The sequence below is a fragment of the Pinus tabuliformis genome, chromosome 2_2 (genome assembly GCF_031772625.1).
Source record: "Pinus tabuliformis cultivar Carrire ecotype Pingquan chromosome 2_2, CPIR1, whole genome shotgun sequence".
In the NCBI taxonomy this organism is placed as follows: domain Eukaryota; kingdom Viridiplantae; phylum Streptophyta; class Pinopsida; order Pinales; family Pinaceae; genus Pinus; species Pinus tabuliformis.
Genome location: NC_142300.1, coordinates 1,163,165,038 through 1,163,181,243, shown reverse-complemented (window position 1 = coordinate 1,163,181,243; position 16,206 = coordinate 1,163,165,038). Strand labels below are relative to the sequence as shown.

The following is a 16,206-nucleotide window of genomic DNA, read 5'->3' as shown; positions in this document are numbered from 1 at the left end:
CGGATAAAAGAGCCTGCCAGCCAACAAAATTTGCAGTTCATAAGTCCTAGGGGTACTTCTGATTAACTGAGTCATCCGAGAGAGATTCCTTCCTTGCGCTGGCTCTGGTTGAAGCTTCCGCTTGCATACTTTGGGTAAGTGTCCTGATATGAGCTATAGCTTCCTTTAGGTGGGTGCATCTGTCCTTCAAGGCCTCGATCTCAGCTTTTTGTTTTTCCAGCTTCTTCCTTTTTGATCTGATGTCCACCTGATAATCATCTTTGAGATCGTTGAAACGCTTGGTGAATCTGGCTATCATGAAGGTGTGCGCTTTGCAGAGAGTGCACTCACTGTTCGTGATGAAATTTTTTAAGGGATTAGTAGCAGGCTCCTGAGCTCCCTGCTGATCCGCCATTTCTCCTAGCTGGAAAAGAAAGCCAAAGTGCTGGTGTTGCAGATAGGGGCGGTTTCTGGGAATGAGGGCGAAATAGGGGAATAAGGCAAACAGAAAGGGGGAGTGCAGAGCTTTGCACAAGGAGGGGACTAGAAGGGAGGGGGAGGAACAGGATGACGGAGGAGCAGAAGAAAGAAAGGGGGAGTGCTGTGACAGCCAAACAAACAACCTGTTAGAAGGAAAAGAAACTCTGTAATTAAAATTGCCTGAGTTTACCACTGTCGAGGGTCGTGATCCAAGCTCCAGATGACTGTGCCCTGCTTCATGAGAGAGTCTGTGTTGGGAGGAGGCGCGTGCCAGGACCTTCGTAGCGGTGGAGGAAGAGATCAAAGAGAGAGCCATGCTGCTATAAATAGAGGGAGAGAGGTAGCTCGAGTGAGTGATCCAGTGCTGATCGGTTCGATTCCTGAGGTGACTGTGAGTCCAGGTGGAGATTTTGCTGCGCGCGATGGAGATTTTGGAATGATGTCCGTCTGAGCAGAACCTGAGAATGACGGCGGAGGTCGAATAAAACACAAGATCGGGGCTGGGAGAGGTGACATATACGATCACAAGGGGGAGGATCTGAGAGAGGAGGGACGGAGTGGCGCAGTCGAGGAGATTTGGCAGAGAGTGAGGAGATTCGGGGATGAGCAAATTTCGAGAAGGATGGAGTCTGAGGTGGCTCAGAATCTGAGAAGAGGGAGTGGGATAAGATTCTTTAAGGGATTGCTTTGTCATAGAAGGAGTCATTTTCTCTGACTTGGCCTGCGGCTCTACTGGCTGCCTTGTTGGCCTGTTCATTAGCCTCTTTGTTGCTGCTCCTTAGCACATGTTTGAGGGTGGCCCCATTTATGTCTCTTATGTTGTCGATGATCCTAGTTTTAATATTGTTCAGGGCAGTTTGCTTGAAATCCCTCCCCGAAACCATAGCAGCTATAATAATAGCTGAATCACCCATTATGAGCGGATTTTGAAGACCAAGTCTCTTCAGAATGGAGGTTCCCAGGAGAAGACTATAGGCCTCGGCCCTATTGTTGGACATTATGCCCAATCCCCACTCGTAAGTCACTATAATTTCACCTTGATGATCTTTGATGACTCCTCCTGCACCTGCCTGGCCCGGATTGTTTTTTGAGGCCCCATCGAACTGAAGGGAGGGCCTCTTTTGGTTTTGAATCCATTCTCTGATTTCCTCATTAGAGCCTCTTAGCTTCCAATCAATCTTTTTCTGACCTGTACTTGCTGCTTTGTGACTCCTTGATTCATGACTGAATTTGCCCATCCATTCAATTTCCCTTGGATTCCCAGATTCTTGATCTGATTGGACTATTCCATTAGCACTGATGGTCTCAGAGATGAGGGCAATTGTTTTTGCAAGGGTACTGGAGATGCTGGGCTTCTTATTGTTAAAAATGCTTTTGTTTCGGGTGTTCCAGATTTGCCAACAAAGGGTTGGAGGGATGCTATTCCACAGTCTTTTGGCAAGGGTTTTGTTTTTCTTGGGGTAGGGATAGCTGTTCCCCCAATTTTTTTGAAGGAGGGTGATCTGATTGGGGAATTCACCTATCCTTAACGGACTGGTAATGAGCTTCTAGCAGTTTCAAGCAAAGGAGCAATCTAGGAAGAGGTGATTGCTGCTTTCTTCCGCTGCTCTACACAGGCAGCATATTGAGGGACCGAGGATGCCTTTCTTCCTTAGATTTTCCGCTGTGAGGATTTTGCTTTTAAGGAGGGTCCAATTAAAAAATTGGATCTTTGGAAGGCATTCCGGATTCCAGGCCGCTTTATGAAGAGGCCAATTATTGGTGGCTGTGGCATTTTGGAGGATTTTGTATCCTTCTCTGACTGTGTAGTTTCCGCCATTGGGGTCCCAGACATACTTATCCTCGGACAAACTGTTAAGGGGAGCTGACCCTGAGAGAGATAGCTTGAGGTCGGCCCATAGTTCCCTTAGATTGTTTGGGAGGGGGAGGTGCTTCCAGCCCAGCCACCTATTTTGGTCCCAAGAGGAAATGTCATATAGGGACTTAAGATTTTTTCCTTCCATCCACAATTGCAGAGGTCTGAGATTTGGGAGAGCTTCCCTTGCTTCTGAGCCCATTATACGATCAGTCCAGATGTTAATGTCTCTTCCACTGCCCGGAGCTCTTGAGATATAATCTTTGAAATGGGGGAGAGTTTTTTTATAAGTTTCCAGACTGGGGTGCACTGCCTGTCAACAATAGATTCCGATAGGATGTTGGAGTTGGGGCCGTTCAGGTATTTTCTTTTGATTACTTCTATCCACCAGGTGCCTTTTCCGTTGAGAATTCTCCAAATCAGCTTGAAACCCATGGCCATGTTGGCTAGTCTTGGGATTCTGATTCCTAGCCCTCCTTTTTCGAAAGGTAAAATAACCTGGTCCCATTTTACAAGACTGAATTTTTTGGAGTCCTGCCTTCCTCCCTGCCACAAGAAGCTCTTGATAATTAATTCCATGTGCTTATGAGTGCTGGTCGGGGCAAGAGTGGTTGCGAACTGATATATGGGGAGGGCTGAGAGGATGGATTTTATGAGAGTTGTTCTTCCAACCAGGTTGAGCCAGGACACACCTCAACTCTGAAGTTTCCCTCTCAGCTTCTCTATTAGTTTCACCCAAATTTCAGTTTTGACCGATTCCTTTGCTAACGGCAATCCCAGGTACATGAAATGGCTCTAGTTCCTTTGAGCAGGGATGTCCAAGATTGAGGAGATTCTCTGAATAATCTGCCTGGGGACGTTCCAGGTATATATCATGCACTTATTGTTATTGAGCTTTCCTCCAGACACTTGTAGAAAGAGCTCTAACGTTTTCTTGAACCTTCTTGCCATGAGACTGGAAGCTCCTCCAATTAGGAGGGTGTCATCAGCGAAGAGAGAGTGGTTTATCCCCTTGGTTCCACGCACTATGTTGATACCTGTGATTTCTTTTTGCCTGCGAAGATTTTCCAGATGTATGCTTAGCGTTTCGGCCATAATGATGTAGAGGAATGGGGAGAGCGGGCAGCCTTGTCTCAATCCCCTTGAGCTTCTGAAGAAGTTGCTTGGCCTGACATTAATCAGAGGGGCTGTCCAAGGGAATGATATACACTCCATGATCCTACTGATGAAGTTGCTGGATATCCCAAATTTCCCAAGGGCTGCCTTAAGGAATTGATGGTTGACTCTATCAAAGGCGTTTGCCATGTCTAATTTAATAATCATACCCTTTTCCTTTCTATTTATGCTGCTGTGAATTGCCTCTTGGATAAGGATAACGTTATCCGTAATTTGTCTTCTGGGGACGAAGCCTCCTTGATTCTCAGAGATGAGGGAGGGGAGGAGCTTTTTTAGCCTGTTGGCTAGAATTTTGGTGATAATTTTATAGGAGACATTGCACAGGGAGATAAGGCGGAATCGATCGAAGGATTGGGGGTTGGGATCCTTGGGGATGAGGGCTAAGTGAGAAGATTTAATGTTGTTCCCCATTTTGCACTTTGAGAAGAAATTCTTTACCATTCTAATGAAGTCTTTCTTGATGGTTTCCCAATGATTTCTGTAGAATGCCACTGTGAACCCGTCTGGGCCCGGTGCCTTGTCCTGCGCCATGCTGAAGATCGACCACTCAATTTCCTCTGTCGTGACCTCTTGGTCCAGCTCGTTGTTTTGGTCTGCTGAGATTTTATTTTCGATTAGGCTGAGGAATTCCGCATTATCGTTGGGCTGAGTGTCTGCGGATAGGAGGGCGCAGAAGTGTCTGGACGCAGCCTCTTTTATTTCCTCTTGGTCTCTGAGCTCTCTTCCATCAATCATGATTCTCTCTATATGGTTCCCTGCCCGCCTGAGCTTTAGGCTGTTGTGAAAAAAGGAAGTGTTTTTGTCTCCGGCTTTGAGCCAAAGGCAGCGAGACTTTTGTCTCTGCTCTTCTTCTTCCATCCTGTTCTGCTTATACAATTCTTTGTACATTTCATTCTCTTTGGCCTGATCTTCCTTTGTATACTAGATTCACTCCTTTTCGTGACTCCATTGTTCAAGCTGTGATTGGAGATCAGTTCTTTTTTTACTTTCCTCTGCAGCGTGGTTTCTTGCCCATCGCTTGATGACAGTCCTGAGGGATTTGAGCTTAGCTTCCCAAATATAATGGGGCGAGCCAATAATTTCTTTTGCCCACTGCTCCTTGATCAAGTTTCGGAATTCTTCTTTGTTGTCCCATGCCTTGTTGTATTTAAAGGGGAGAGGCCCCATGTTCTTTCCTTTGTCTAAAGTCAGAGCCACAGGTTTATGATCTGAAATGTATCCTTGGATAATTTTGCTTTGGATATTTGAAAATCTTGCCATTGTTCTTTCTTGAGCGAGGATTCAATCTAATCTCTCTTTTATATTGTTGTTGCCGGTTCTTTTATTGCTCCAGGTGAATCTCCCGTTATGCGGAGGAATATCCACTAGATTATGGGTTTGGATTATTGCTTCTAGTGAGTCTCTTGAGGGATCCGCATAGTAATTTCCTCCCAATTTCTCGTCAGCATTCCTTATAAGGTTTAATTCACCTCCAAGGAAAATGTTCCTTCCCTGTACTGTCATGAGGTCTGATGTTATTGATTCCCAACATGAAGCTTTGTCCCTATAATGATTAGAAGCGTATATGTTGTAGATAGAGTATTCCTCTTTTGAGGCTTTGTTCTGCATGTCTGTTCTTACACACCAGCTGTAAGACTTTTTCTCTTTGAGTTCCCATTTGCTTTTGTCCCATTGTGTTCCTATGCCTCTTGAGGCGCCAGCTGCACTTGTTGCTACGCCTGCATAGCTTTTGCTTCTTTTTATGTGGTTTTGGAATTCTTGTTCCGTGATTTTGGTCTCCTGAAGTAGGAGAAGGTCTGGATGTTCAGATTTGAGGAGGTCCCGGACTGCATTTGTTTTTAGGGAGGAGCCCATCCCCCTACAATTCCAGGAGACCAAAATCATCATTTTCCTTGTTTGGTATTTGCCCCGCTTTTCTCTTTCATTTTTTCTCCGCTTCCTTTTGATTTATCTAGAAATGTGTCCATTGGTTGCTGCGTTCCGGTGGCCATTTCTTTTGCAGCGTTTTCATCTCTGATCTCTTTATTAGACTTTCTTCCAACTTTTCTGGGTGGATCTGTGGAGAGGTTGTTTTCCTTTGATTTATTTCTGGTTAAGATTCTTTCCACTGTTGGGGGAGGAGAGGGCTGGGGGAGGGAGATAGGGGAGGAGATAACGATGGCGGTACCTCGAGGGGAAGGGGGGGGGATGGAGGGTCCTCTGCGGACAGGGTTTCAAAGGGGTTGGAGGAGGAGGGGAAAGAAGGGGCAGAGCCAGAGGGATGAGAAGGAAGGGAGGGGTTTTCAGGGGGAACCTTTGAGCTTGGGCCTGGAGGGGGGTTTGATTTTTTCTTTTTGACTTGCTCCCAAGCTCCCTCGGGGGTTTCGACATTGCCTTCAGGAACATTTATTTTAGATTTGCTACATCTATTAGCGAAATGCCCATATTCATGACATACCTTGCACTTGAAGGGTAGCTGCTCGTAGTCCACTTGCTGAATGTGCGTCCACTGATCGACTTTGAGTTTGATTGCTTCCGGCAGTCCTTTCCCCAGATCTACTTCAACACAGATCCTCGCGCATGCATGCATGTTCTCCTTTGGTTCAGATCTATCAATGTATTTGCCAACTGCGTTCCCTATGGCTTTGACTGACTCATCCCCCCAGCAATGAAGCGGCAAGTGGGGCAGACGGACCCAGACGGGGACAGCGTTGGGGACGTCCATTTCTGGGTCAAAGTCTGGAGTCCATCTGTTTAAGTAGAGTCCCCGGGAGTCCATGAAATAGGGGCCGTTTCTGAAGATGAGGTTCCTGTCCTCCATTGATTCGAATAGAAAGGTGTAAAATCCTCTGCCACAAAACCTGATTGCTATTTTCCCTTGCACCATCGAGTTCCAGTTTCTCTCGACCCATCTCTGAACTGATCTTGGGGAGGGCCACAGTCCCGTGAACTGGCCGACCAGGCCTCTTTCTGCTAAGGAGATTGCTGCTCTTCTCGGGAGGGAAGGAGGTAGAGATACTTCTGGTATTTCATCTAATTTCTTGATGAACTTGGAGGCTGTAGGACGGATTTTTCCCGCTGCGCTCTCAGGAATGAGAGAGGCAAACATTTTCTCAAAGTCTTCTGGATCCTGAGGCGGGGGATCCATTTCTGCCATTGGAGAGTCAGATCTCAGGGAAAACCTCGTGAGGACTACCGGGGGGAGGCCCCGATGCTAGGGGAGGGCAGGGGGCCCAGGAGCGAAGAAGGGGAGGTCAGCAGATGAGGGGCGCGGGCCTAGTAGCAGCGCTGCCAGGCGCAGGGGGCGCGGAAGCGGTGTCAGGGATTCTAGGTCGCGCGCAGGTCCTTCGATCGCCAGTCACTTCTCAACCATCACTACTTCCCCCAATGTTCACACTATTAAGATCATTATCGAGATATTATGTTGTGAAGGTTTCTTTGTTCTCTCTCTTATGTGTAGGACCAAGCTCTACAGCTAGCTAGGAATGCTTCCCAGCTACACTAAAAACTCCAACAAGACCTGCATGCGAGGACTCAAACGAATTCCTTCTCTTTTTCTAAATATATACTCTACGTCTTGATCTACTAAGAATCTTGAGCCTTAGAACAACCTTTCTCTTAATCGGCCTGTCCTAGGTTTCTGGGATAAACTGAGAGGGTTTTATGTTCATCTAACCATGCATTAAATCCTACAGCAAAATGATTTAGAAACTGTAATAGATTTCACTATGTAATTGAAATTAGTAAAATGAACCCATAAAGGGGGGTCATAAATGGAAATAAAAGTAAAACTCTAAACAAGAAGCCAAAAGTGGATGTAGCCATGGATGCAAAATTGGGAGTAGAATTGGATGTTAAACTAACCATTAAAACAAGATGCAAACAATGACACAAAAAAGGTTTTAAAGTAGAATTAAAAAAGGGTGCAACACTAGACACAAAGAAGGGAATAAAATGGGGCATACAGAAGGATACCAAATTGGGCGCAAACAAGAATGCAAAAATGGACACCAAAATGAGGATGCAAAGAATGGTGTAAAATTAGGATGCAAAATTGGGTGGAAAAAGAATGTAAGAAAAGACACAAAACAAGATGCAAAATGGGACTAAAAAAGGGTGAAATCAAGGATGCCAAAAATGATGCATAACTAGATGAAAATTCAAACTAAAATCTAGGTGCAAAATGAAATGCAAATGTGGTAGAAAAAAAGATGCAAATGTGGCAGAAAAAAAGATCCAAATTTGGATGCCAAAAAGGATGCAAAATTAGACACCAAAAATGATGCAAAAATTGGACATAAAAATGGTGCAAAATTGGACACAAAAAAAAAAAATAATAATAAATAAATAATAAAAATAAAAATAAAAATGGGCATAAAACAGCTCAAATTTGGATGCAAATGGGCATAAAAATGGCTCAAATGGCTCAAAATGGGGTGCAACAACTGATTCAAAACTTGGTGCAAAAACAAATGCAAAAGTAGATGAAAAAATGGCTCAAAATTGAACGTAACATTAGACACAAAATGGGATGCAAAGGTGGATGCAACACATGGTTCAACATAAGATGCAAATTTAGATGCTCAAAGGGATGCAAAATTGGATGCAAGAAATGGTGTTAAAAATGTTGCTAAATTGGATGCAACAAATGATGCAAAATATGGTGCAAAAAAGGGAGACAAATAAAACGCAAAAGTGGATGCAAAAAATGGTGCAAAAATGGATGCAAAATTTGGTACTAAATCAGATTCAACATATGGTGCAAAATTGGATGCCAAAATGGTGTTTAAAAAGACTGAAAAACTAGTGCAAAAATAGATGTAAAAATAAGTACAAAATTAGAAGCAAAAAATGGCATAAGACTAGATGCAAAAACTTGCACAAACTGGATGCAAAAGAAGGCACTAAATCAAATGCAAAAGATGGTGTAAAACTCGATGCAAACTATGACAGAAAACTAGAAGAAAAGAATGGCACAAAACAAGAAGCAAAAAAGATACAAAAATAGATGCAAAAAATGGCACAAAACTAGAAGCAAAACCTGTTGTAAAACCAAATGCAAATCTTGGTGAAAAATATGATGCAAAATTTGGCATATAAAAAGATGCAAAATTTGGCGCAAAAAAGGACGCTTCAAAAATTTTACAATAGAGCCAGATTTAATGCCAGGCTGCTCATCTCAGTTGAGAAAAAAATGCACTAAAATCTAGCGCAAATTGCATGTTTTGTTGTAGTGTTAATGCTATGTTTCATCTATTCTACAAATCTGTACTCTTTCTTCTAAAGCAACTAGGATTCATGTTTCATGCCCTATTATAATGGACTATTATTTCTATATCTATTTCCATCTTAAATGTTATTTTGATAAGTCAAAGGTCGGTCATCTACCCTACCTCTGTCTATCTTGATCATGCAACCATTGTCTTGGTAATTGAGTCTAAAACCTAGTTTTCTGACTCTATTTCCCAATGGACTAATTATCTCATACCCAACCAAACCCTACTTCAATACCACTTAACTAAAGATCTAGCCATTGTTTTGAAGACATAGCTTGTTGCAAAGCATTTAGTGATTAAGTTGTCAGAGGGAGCCCTCTCTGGATCTGAGGGGCTAGCCTCCAATCTACAAACTTGGTTTGAAAAGGTTCCCTTAGGAACTTTTCTTTCACAACCAAGAGAAAATTTTGAGTGATAACACTACCCACAAGCTAGGCTTGTTGTGATTGCCACCTATTTGGCCAATGGTTGAGGAGACTTGAGATAGACTGTGACCTTACCATTTATGGTAAGTGGTATCTTTATCAAGTAATGGGATGAAGGTGTTCTACCACTGACTCTTGAGGTTCAATATGGGAAGAATATCAAAAAATAGGATAGACTATGATCCTTACTTCTCATCATAAGCCGTATCCTGTCGATTGTCAATTGAATAATGGATGGTAGATGTAGCTCCCTTGTGATGATTCTTCTTCTTCAAATCAAGACATCATGATTCAGTTGATGATCAGAGGAAACAAGTTGAGACGAGATGTCATGAGATGAATGTCTTGTTTATGTAGTTGAGATGAAGTTCATGGGACTTAACCTGGAGACTAGTAAGGTTTGGAGGAGTAATCTCCCTTACCATTGACTGTGGATTCTTCTTCTTCTATGAGATGAGTCAAAATGCAATAATGATGCAATTGCCTGCCTTCTTATATTAAGGCATGTCATCTGAGGTGAGAATTTATGATGTGAATGAAAATTCCTCCCTAGTTGAGAGGGAGTGTTGAAAATTGGGCAACTTCGAGATGAATTTCCCCAAAGAGAAACCCTCTTGCCCCAAAGGAAGCCCATTTACCCCAAAAAAAGAAAAAAAAAATTGTAATATCATGGGCAAGAAATTATTAAGGTTCTTGGAACATTTATTTAAATTTTATTATTATTTTGAGCAAAAATTTAACTTAAAAAATTCCCTTCAAAATTCAAAGTCGACTTAATTAAGGAAAACCCTAAAAAAGGCAAATCGATCCACCTTAACATTGTATAAATTAAAACGTTTTTTCATAAGGTTTTATCATCATTTATCTCTCATCTTGATTACTATTCCTGAAGAAGAGGCTCGTATTTCGTGGGGCATATTGGTCATTGAATTTCAAAGGTTCGCTTATCTAAGTGGCTCTATGCATTATTATATTGGATCAATGGCACATAGACTTGATGATTTCTATGTTTTTGTAATTCAATTTATATATTGGCTCAATGGCACAACAAATTGATGATTTATATGTTTCTATGATTCACATTATTATATTGTCTTGATGGCACAATGACTCAATGATTTATATGTTTCTATGATTCAAATTATATATTTTCTTAATGACACAACGACTCGGTGATTTGTATATGTTTATGTGGTTTGAATTTTACATTGGCTTGTATATGTTACAGTGAGGCTCGCACTTGATATATTACAAAGGCTACTTTATGGCTCGCATTTTCTTGTGGCACAAATTTGTAGCTCGATTTTGTGGCTCGTTGGTTCGCATATTCCTCTAATGGCTTGCTCATATATTCCCTGTGGTTTGTAGTATCTAATATAACTCACTCTATGGTGTTATGAATGGCTACTCATATATACATATACTATATGTGATGCAGTGACCTAGGTTGTATTTATACTCTTTGTGATACAGTTATAGTGATTTAGTTCTATTCTATAGTTCGCTACTATAGTAAGTCGCATTACTTATTCATTATGGATCGCATTTCATTATCTCTATATTGGGAATCACATATTCACATGTGACAATGTATTTGGTTTGTATTGTTGTAACCTATATTCTCTAGCATCATTGCTACATTGTACACACAATGGCATTGCATTCCTATGTGGTTGAACATTGACTTGGATGGTGACTGGAATATATATGACATTAACTTGAAACGTGACTTGATCTTAATATATACAACAATGAGGAGTCATGATCATGATTTACATGCCTATGACCTAATTTTGACCTAGAAACACATATATGGCATGACAGGAATTATCATATGGCGATGAGTTGATATATATCTAGACAGTTACCTTGTCTGACTATGACCCTTTTTAGTGGCATGTGACAATAATCTTGTTCTTATGATATACATGATGACAATGACCATAAGTTATGCATAATAGAGATCTTGATATAACAATGTCCATGACATGAAAATATGATTGTAATAGTGATCTTGATGATGGCATACCCTTAATGACAGTGAAAACATGATGGATGGCTTATGTGACAGTGATCCTATGGAAAATGTGATATTACGACATCTCTCTTGGACTTGTTTCATTCAATTCACAGACGAAGTTGTGAACTTACTTGAGTTAGCCCGAGGTGGCTTGATGTTATCAATGTGTTTCATTATGGATGTACTTTGTATCTCAGCTAAATAGTTGATGAATATCTAATAGAAAGAAGAAATCGGATGGGTTTTCCCCCTTGTGGGGTTTTTCCATGGTCTCTAACCTAAATCATGGTGTCTCCTTTTTGAATGTTTTTCTTCTATTGTTCTTTATTTCTATTGCACTATTGATGTTATGTTCTGTCTACATAATTGCTAATGATGTTATGAGTAAATGATGAAAATTTTGTAAATCCAATTATCTAAAGCAAAGAACAATACAACCCTAAGAAAAATTAACAAGAATCTTTGACTAAATGATGAAAGATTATGAAAGAGTCTCCCATAAATGTAAGTGTGTCCACTTGATGTTCTTTGACTAACAAAAGTCCCTGGTAAAGACCATATATCTTAACTTGATTATTTTTCACATGACCAAGACCCCATGAGTATCTAAACACTTTATCCTCCTTAGGGCCATAGAGTACTCCACCTCCTCATACCAACCCTAAGGTAAAACACCAAGTCTAGTAAAAGATAAAACACTTTCATTTTCTCATTATATTGTTTCCCATTTTAGTATTAGAGTAAATATAGATTTATTTCACACTTCATTTGCTTCTTAGAGAGATACATGGCTACTAAACATGAGTGAAAATGACACATATCCTTTTGAAGGGACTTCTCTAAAGACTAGTGTGATAATGTAGATGAAATAGTGTGTTTTGCAGATAATTCAAGTCTCAAACCCTCAAAACTTGGAACCATTGAGCTTATACTTCCTAGATGTCTTGATTTTCTTTTGCATGATGTACTCTACCTTCTAAAACTACAAAGAAATTTGTTGTTCCTAGTGCACATCCACCAATAAGGCCAATATATTCACATCTTTGATGGTAAAGTAGAAATAAGGAAAGCATCTAACAACATGGTTGTCATAATTGGTGTAACACTCCCTTCCACCCTGTAACAACCCTGGGTTAAAAGTTCATGTAATAAAGTTAATAAAGGAAAAATATGGCCAAGGTCATGGGACACGTATTCCAAGTTGAATGTTGGGAAAATCAACCTAGTGGGTGCTCATTTGGTTTATTATGGCTAAGGAAAATGGCAAAGGCATTGGCAAAGGAAAAGAGGCATTGATTGGCATTTTATTTGTGAAAAAAAGGAAATTATGAGAAAATGTAGATGAAAGGTCACATAATTGTATAAGAGGAAAATTGAAGGGAAAATAGAGGAAATTAAAGAAAATAGAGTCCTCAGTGATAAAAAGGCTTATGAGGATCAATTCACAACATTTTTTCAGTTCAATTTTGGAGCTCTCTCTATTCTCTCGTACTATTGCACACTTAGAGCATTCTTGGGGCACTCTAGAATTGGAAAGAAGGTAAATGAAGGACAAGAAAAGCAAAGGAAAACAAGGGGCAATCAAAGAAAAGTTGGATCAAGCAGCTTCAACGGGAAGACTTGCAGGTAACAGGTTGCATGTGTGATTTCCTAGCTAGTTTTTAAATGCATGGTGCATGCATGTATGTATTTGGTTCTCTTGTTGCCATAGCCATGGGCTTTGCTAGCTGTGACAACATGATGCAGGAGCATTCAGCTCAAGAAAAAAATCATTGTATTTTAGTAGACATAGGGAGTCTTGTGTTTCAAGGAAGTTGGTTTCTAAGTATTGAATTAATGTAATTATTAGGAGTTTTGAGTGTGAGAAGCTAGAATAGGATTTAATTGAATATAGTGAGGCACATTTGTAAATATTCTAGAATGTAGGAGAATATGAGAGATTTTGGATAGTTGAGAGAACTGAGGGATTTGAGAATTGATTGTAAAATCTAGATTAGGAATTAGTTCATGATTTTGTGGATTTGAGAGAATCCTTAGGGATGAGAAAGAGATTTTAGGATTTTATTGAGAAGCTTATGGATCTAAACCAGGAATTGGTTTTAGAATCCCTTTTGTATAAACATAAGCCAAAAAGGCATAGATAGAGGTGGGAGAGAGAGTTAGAGAGTTATATAATTAGATAGATTGGTGTGTTTGTAAGCCTACGGGCAGATGATGATAAGAGGCCATTAATTAGAAGATCAAGTTGAGGAGAGACAGAGAGTCTCATTATGTAACTGTTTGTTGATATATATATGCACAGAGATTCAATTTCCATTTGTATAAGTGTGTTGTTAAGCATCAATGGCGAATGATGAGTGAGTTAGTGTATTCTGCATATCATAGTTGCAGGCGGAGTGCGACGATTACACCGAGAGGAACATGAGGAGGAGGGTCATAATGGATCGTTGAATCCACTAGAAGGATCAAAGTCAAGCTCAAGAGGGAGTGCGTAGTGAAACAGCCGAAGGACCAGAACCTGAAGAAAACCCAAAACCACAGAAACGCTGAAGAAATAGCGTAAAACGTAAGCAAAGAGAAGAGCGGAGAGGTGAAGGGTTGATGCACAGCAACCGTTGGATCTGGAAGATCAATGGTCAGGATTGAATCGCAAGGGTGAAACAATCGGGATCGCATCGCAATACATCAAAGGGAGGAATCAGTCTTGAGCGAAGTGCGATTGCGACATGCGATATGTAGCCGGACCCGAAACTTGTCAAATGTAACCTATAACCCCATTAGGTCCGTAAGTCATGTCGAATCAGAACTTTTAAGAGGAAGAGGTTAGGTGCGAAGGACGGTGTGATAGCCGATAGCGATAAGTGTTGATCGGGGATTGGAGAATGGAGAGCACAGCGGGAAGGAGATGGACCAAGAGACGAACCCGACGATTTATGAATGCGGGTTTATAATATTTGAAGTCCGAATTATTTGTTAAGAGCAGGGTTTTCCCGTGTGCATTCCTATGTATCAATTAAGTTGAATGGTCCCGGGTTTAAAGGCTTAAGGCCTCAAATAAATGCTTGCGATAGGTTTGTGGCCATAACCCACAGGTCTCGGGATTGAAATTTGTAAATGAAAGGGGATTTTGCCTTACCCCCAAAATCTACTTTCATCACAGCGATTTCAGCCTTGCCTTTCCATTTCTAAATAACCATGGTGTGATGGGGTTCTTTTATTTGGTTGAGATTTGTATTTCCATATGGTTTTGGAACTGGGTGAGGTCATCTCAGGAAAATTCCCAAGGGTTGGGGGTGGAGGTGGTTTAATCTTCGGAAAGCCCTTAACAAGTGGGTGGATACAAGTAAATTCCTCAAGGTATTGGTGAAGAAATTATGAGGCGTATAAGCTTGTTTTGAGCCTATTAATCCCTTGCCCGGTTTTGGTGGAATTGCGGTAAAGCCTGAGGGTGGAGGTGGTTTAATTTCTAGGAAGCTTTGGTTGTTTATGTATTGGTTTGCTTGTGTGTTCTCTAGACCGATTTTGGCAAGATCGTGGTAGCATGAGGGTGGAGCTGGTATAATCTTTAGGAATCCCTAGTTGCTTTTGTCTTGAGTCCCACATTCATGCTTGGAATATAGCATGGGGGTGATTGGTTGAAAGAAAGCTTTGGTTGAACGCAATCTATGGTCGGGTGGTACATGGAAGTCCCTGACTTGGTTGGATTTTTGCATATGTCAATAAGAGCTATTTTCCTATTGTATATCATGAGTAATTGTACTTGTTATTATGTGGCTTTGATGGTTGTTCTATCATGGGTATTATTTTGGTTATATGTCGGTTATAAGCATGGTTTCATAATAGGTTCTAGTTATGGCTCTTGACATGTTTTGATTGGTTGATGAATGGATATTGAATGCATTAGCTAATAAGTGTTATTGCAGCTATTATGAGAGGGCATTAGACATTCTTGATGATTCTCATGTAATTATCAAACCCCCATCTTCAGATATGCAATCATGACCTATATATTACATGTTCTCAATATGTTTGATGAAATAAATGCCATGGTTAGGCATGGTTAGGTCAAGTCTTTGATCAAGTTTTGTATGAATGGCTTTGTATTGACATTATTTATCATTTTGTAAAGTCTCATTGAGTTTTGGCCAGTGGTTTGGAGGCTGACCTGGAATTTAGGCTCAAAATCTGGGACCACACTCGCTGAACTAAAGAATTTGGATCACAACTGCACTCTGGTAGGCTTATGCATGCGGTTGGAGGCCCTCAACTACATGGATGCATTGTCATGCATGCAGTTGGGAATCCATGTCAGCAGAAATCCATTCCAGCTCGAGATATGGGCACTGGGAGTGGTTGTTTAGCTCCTGGGTGTCATGTAGCTCCCGAGCAAGGTCAATAAGGTTCCAATTTCTTGATTTTGCTTCCTTAATTGTACTTAAGAGGTTGAGTCATGTCATAGTAGCCCTCAGCTCGTGTTTACCCCGACAGGCCGGTGAAACTGGGTAAATGTGGGAGGGATGGTTATATATTGGTATCATAGCATGGTTCAATACTTGGATTGAATGGGCATAATGTGTTTATCATGCATGCATGTCAGTGTCTATATGGTTGTTATGCATGCATTGTGATGGTTATGGTTGTCGTGCATGAGGTCATGGTATACAATTGGTATTATCATGCATGGTGTTGGTATATAGTTATGATTATGAATATATATGTACCATACTAATCTGGACTAATTTTGCAAACAAGTTAGCCTCCCCTGAACTTGACTGAGGTATGTTGGTTATGTTTGTATTTGGTTATCTGACATGGTAAGTTTGCAGGAAAAGAGGATCAGAGATGACTAATAAAATGGTGGATTACAGTTCACGAGACTCTCCTTACATATCAGATGAGCAACAAAGATATGAGTACTCTCCTGACATAGCCAACACTTTAAGAAGTTTAAAAGTAGAAATCAGAAGTTGCAAAGCAGATAATGACAAAATCATTCAGTCATAGGAAAGACTTTCC

General features: G+C 40.8%; 1 protein-coding gene across 1 annotated transcript; it reads right to left on the bottom strand.

The window, feature by feature from the left end:
* Window positions 1-1,133: 1,133 nt before the first annotated feature.
* Window positions 1,134-1,697, bottom strand: LOC149197564 (uncharacterized). Its single transcript, XM_089408726.1, has one exon. The coding sequence runs from the start codon at window positions 1,695-1,697 to the stop codon at window positions 1,134-1,136; it is 564 nt and encodes a 187-aa protein (XP_089264852.1).
* Between the last annotated feature and the right edge of the window lie 14,509 nt (window positions 1,698-16,206).

Excerpts from the sequence above, each read along its gene's own strand:
- LOC149197564 (XM_089408726.1), bottom strand. The coding sequence starts at position 1,697 with ATGGGCAAATTCAGTCATGAATCAAGGAGTCACAAAGCAGCAAGTACA.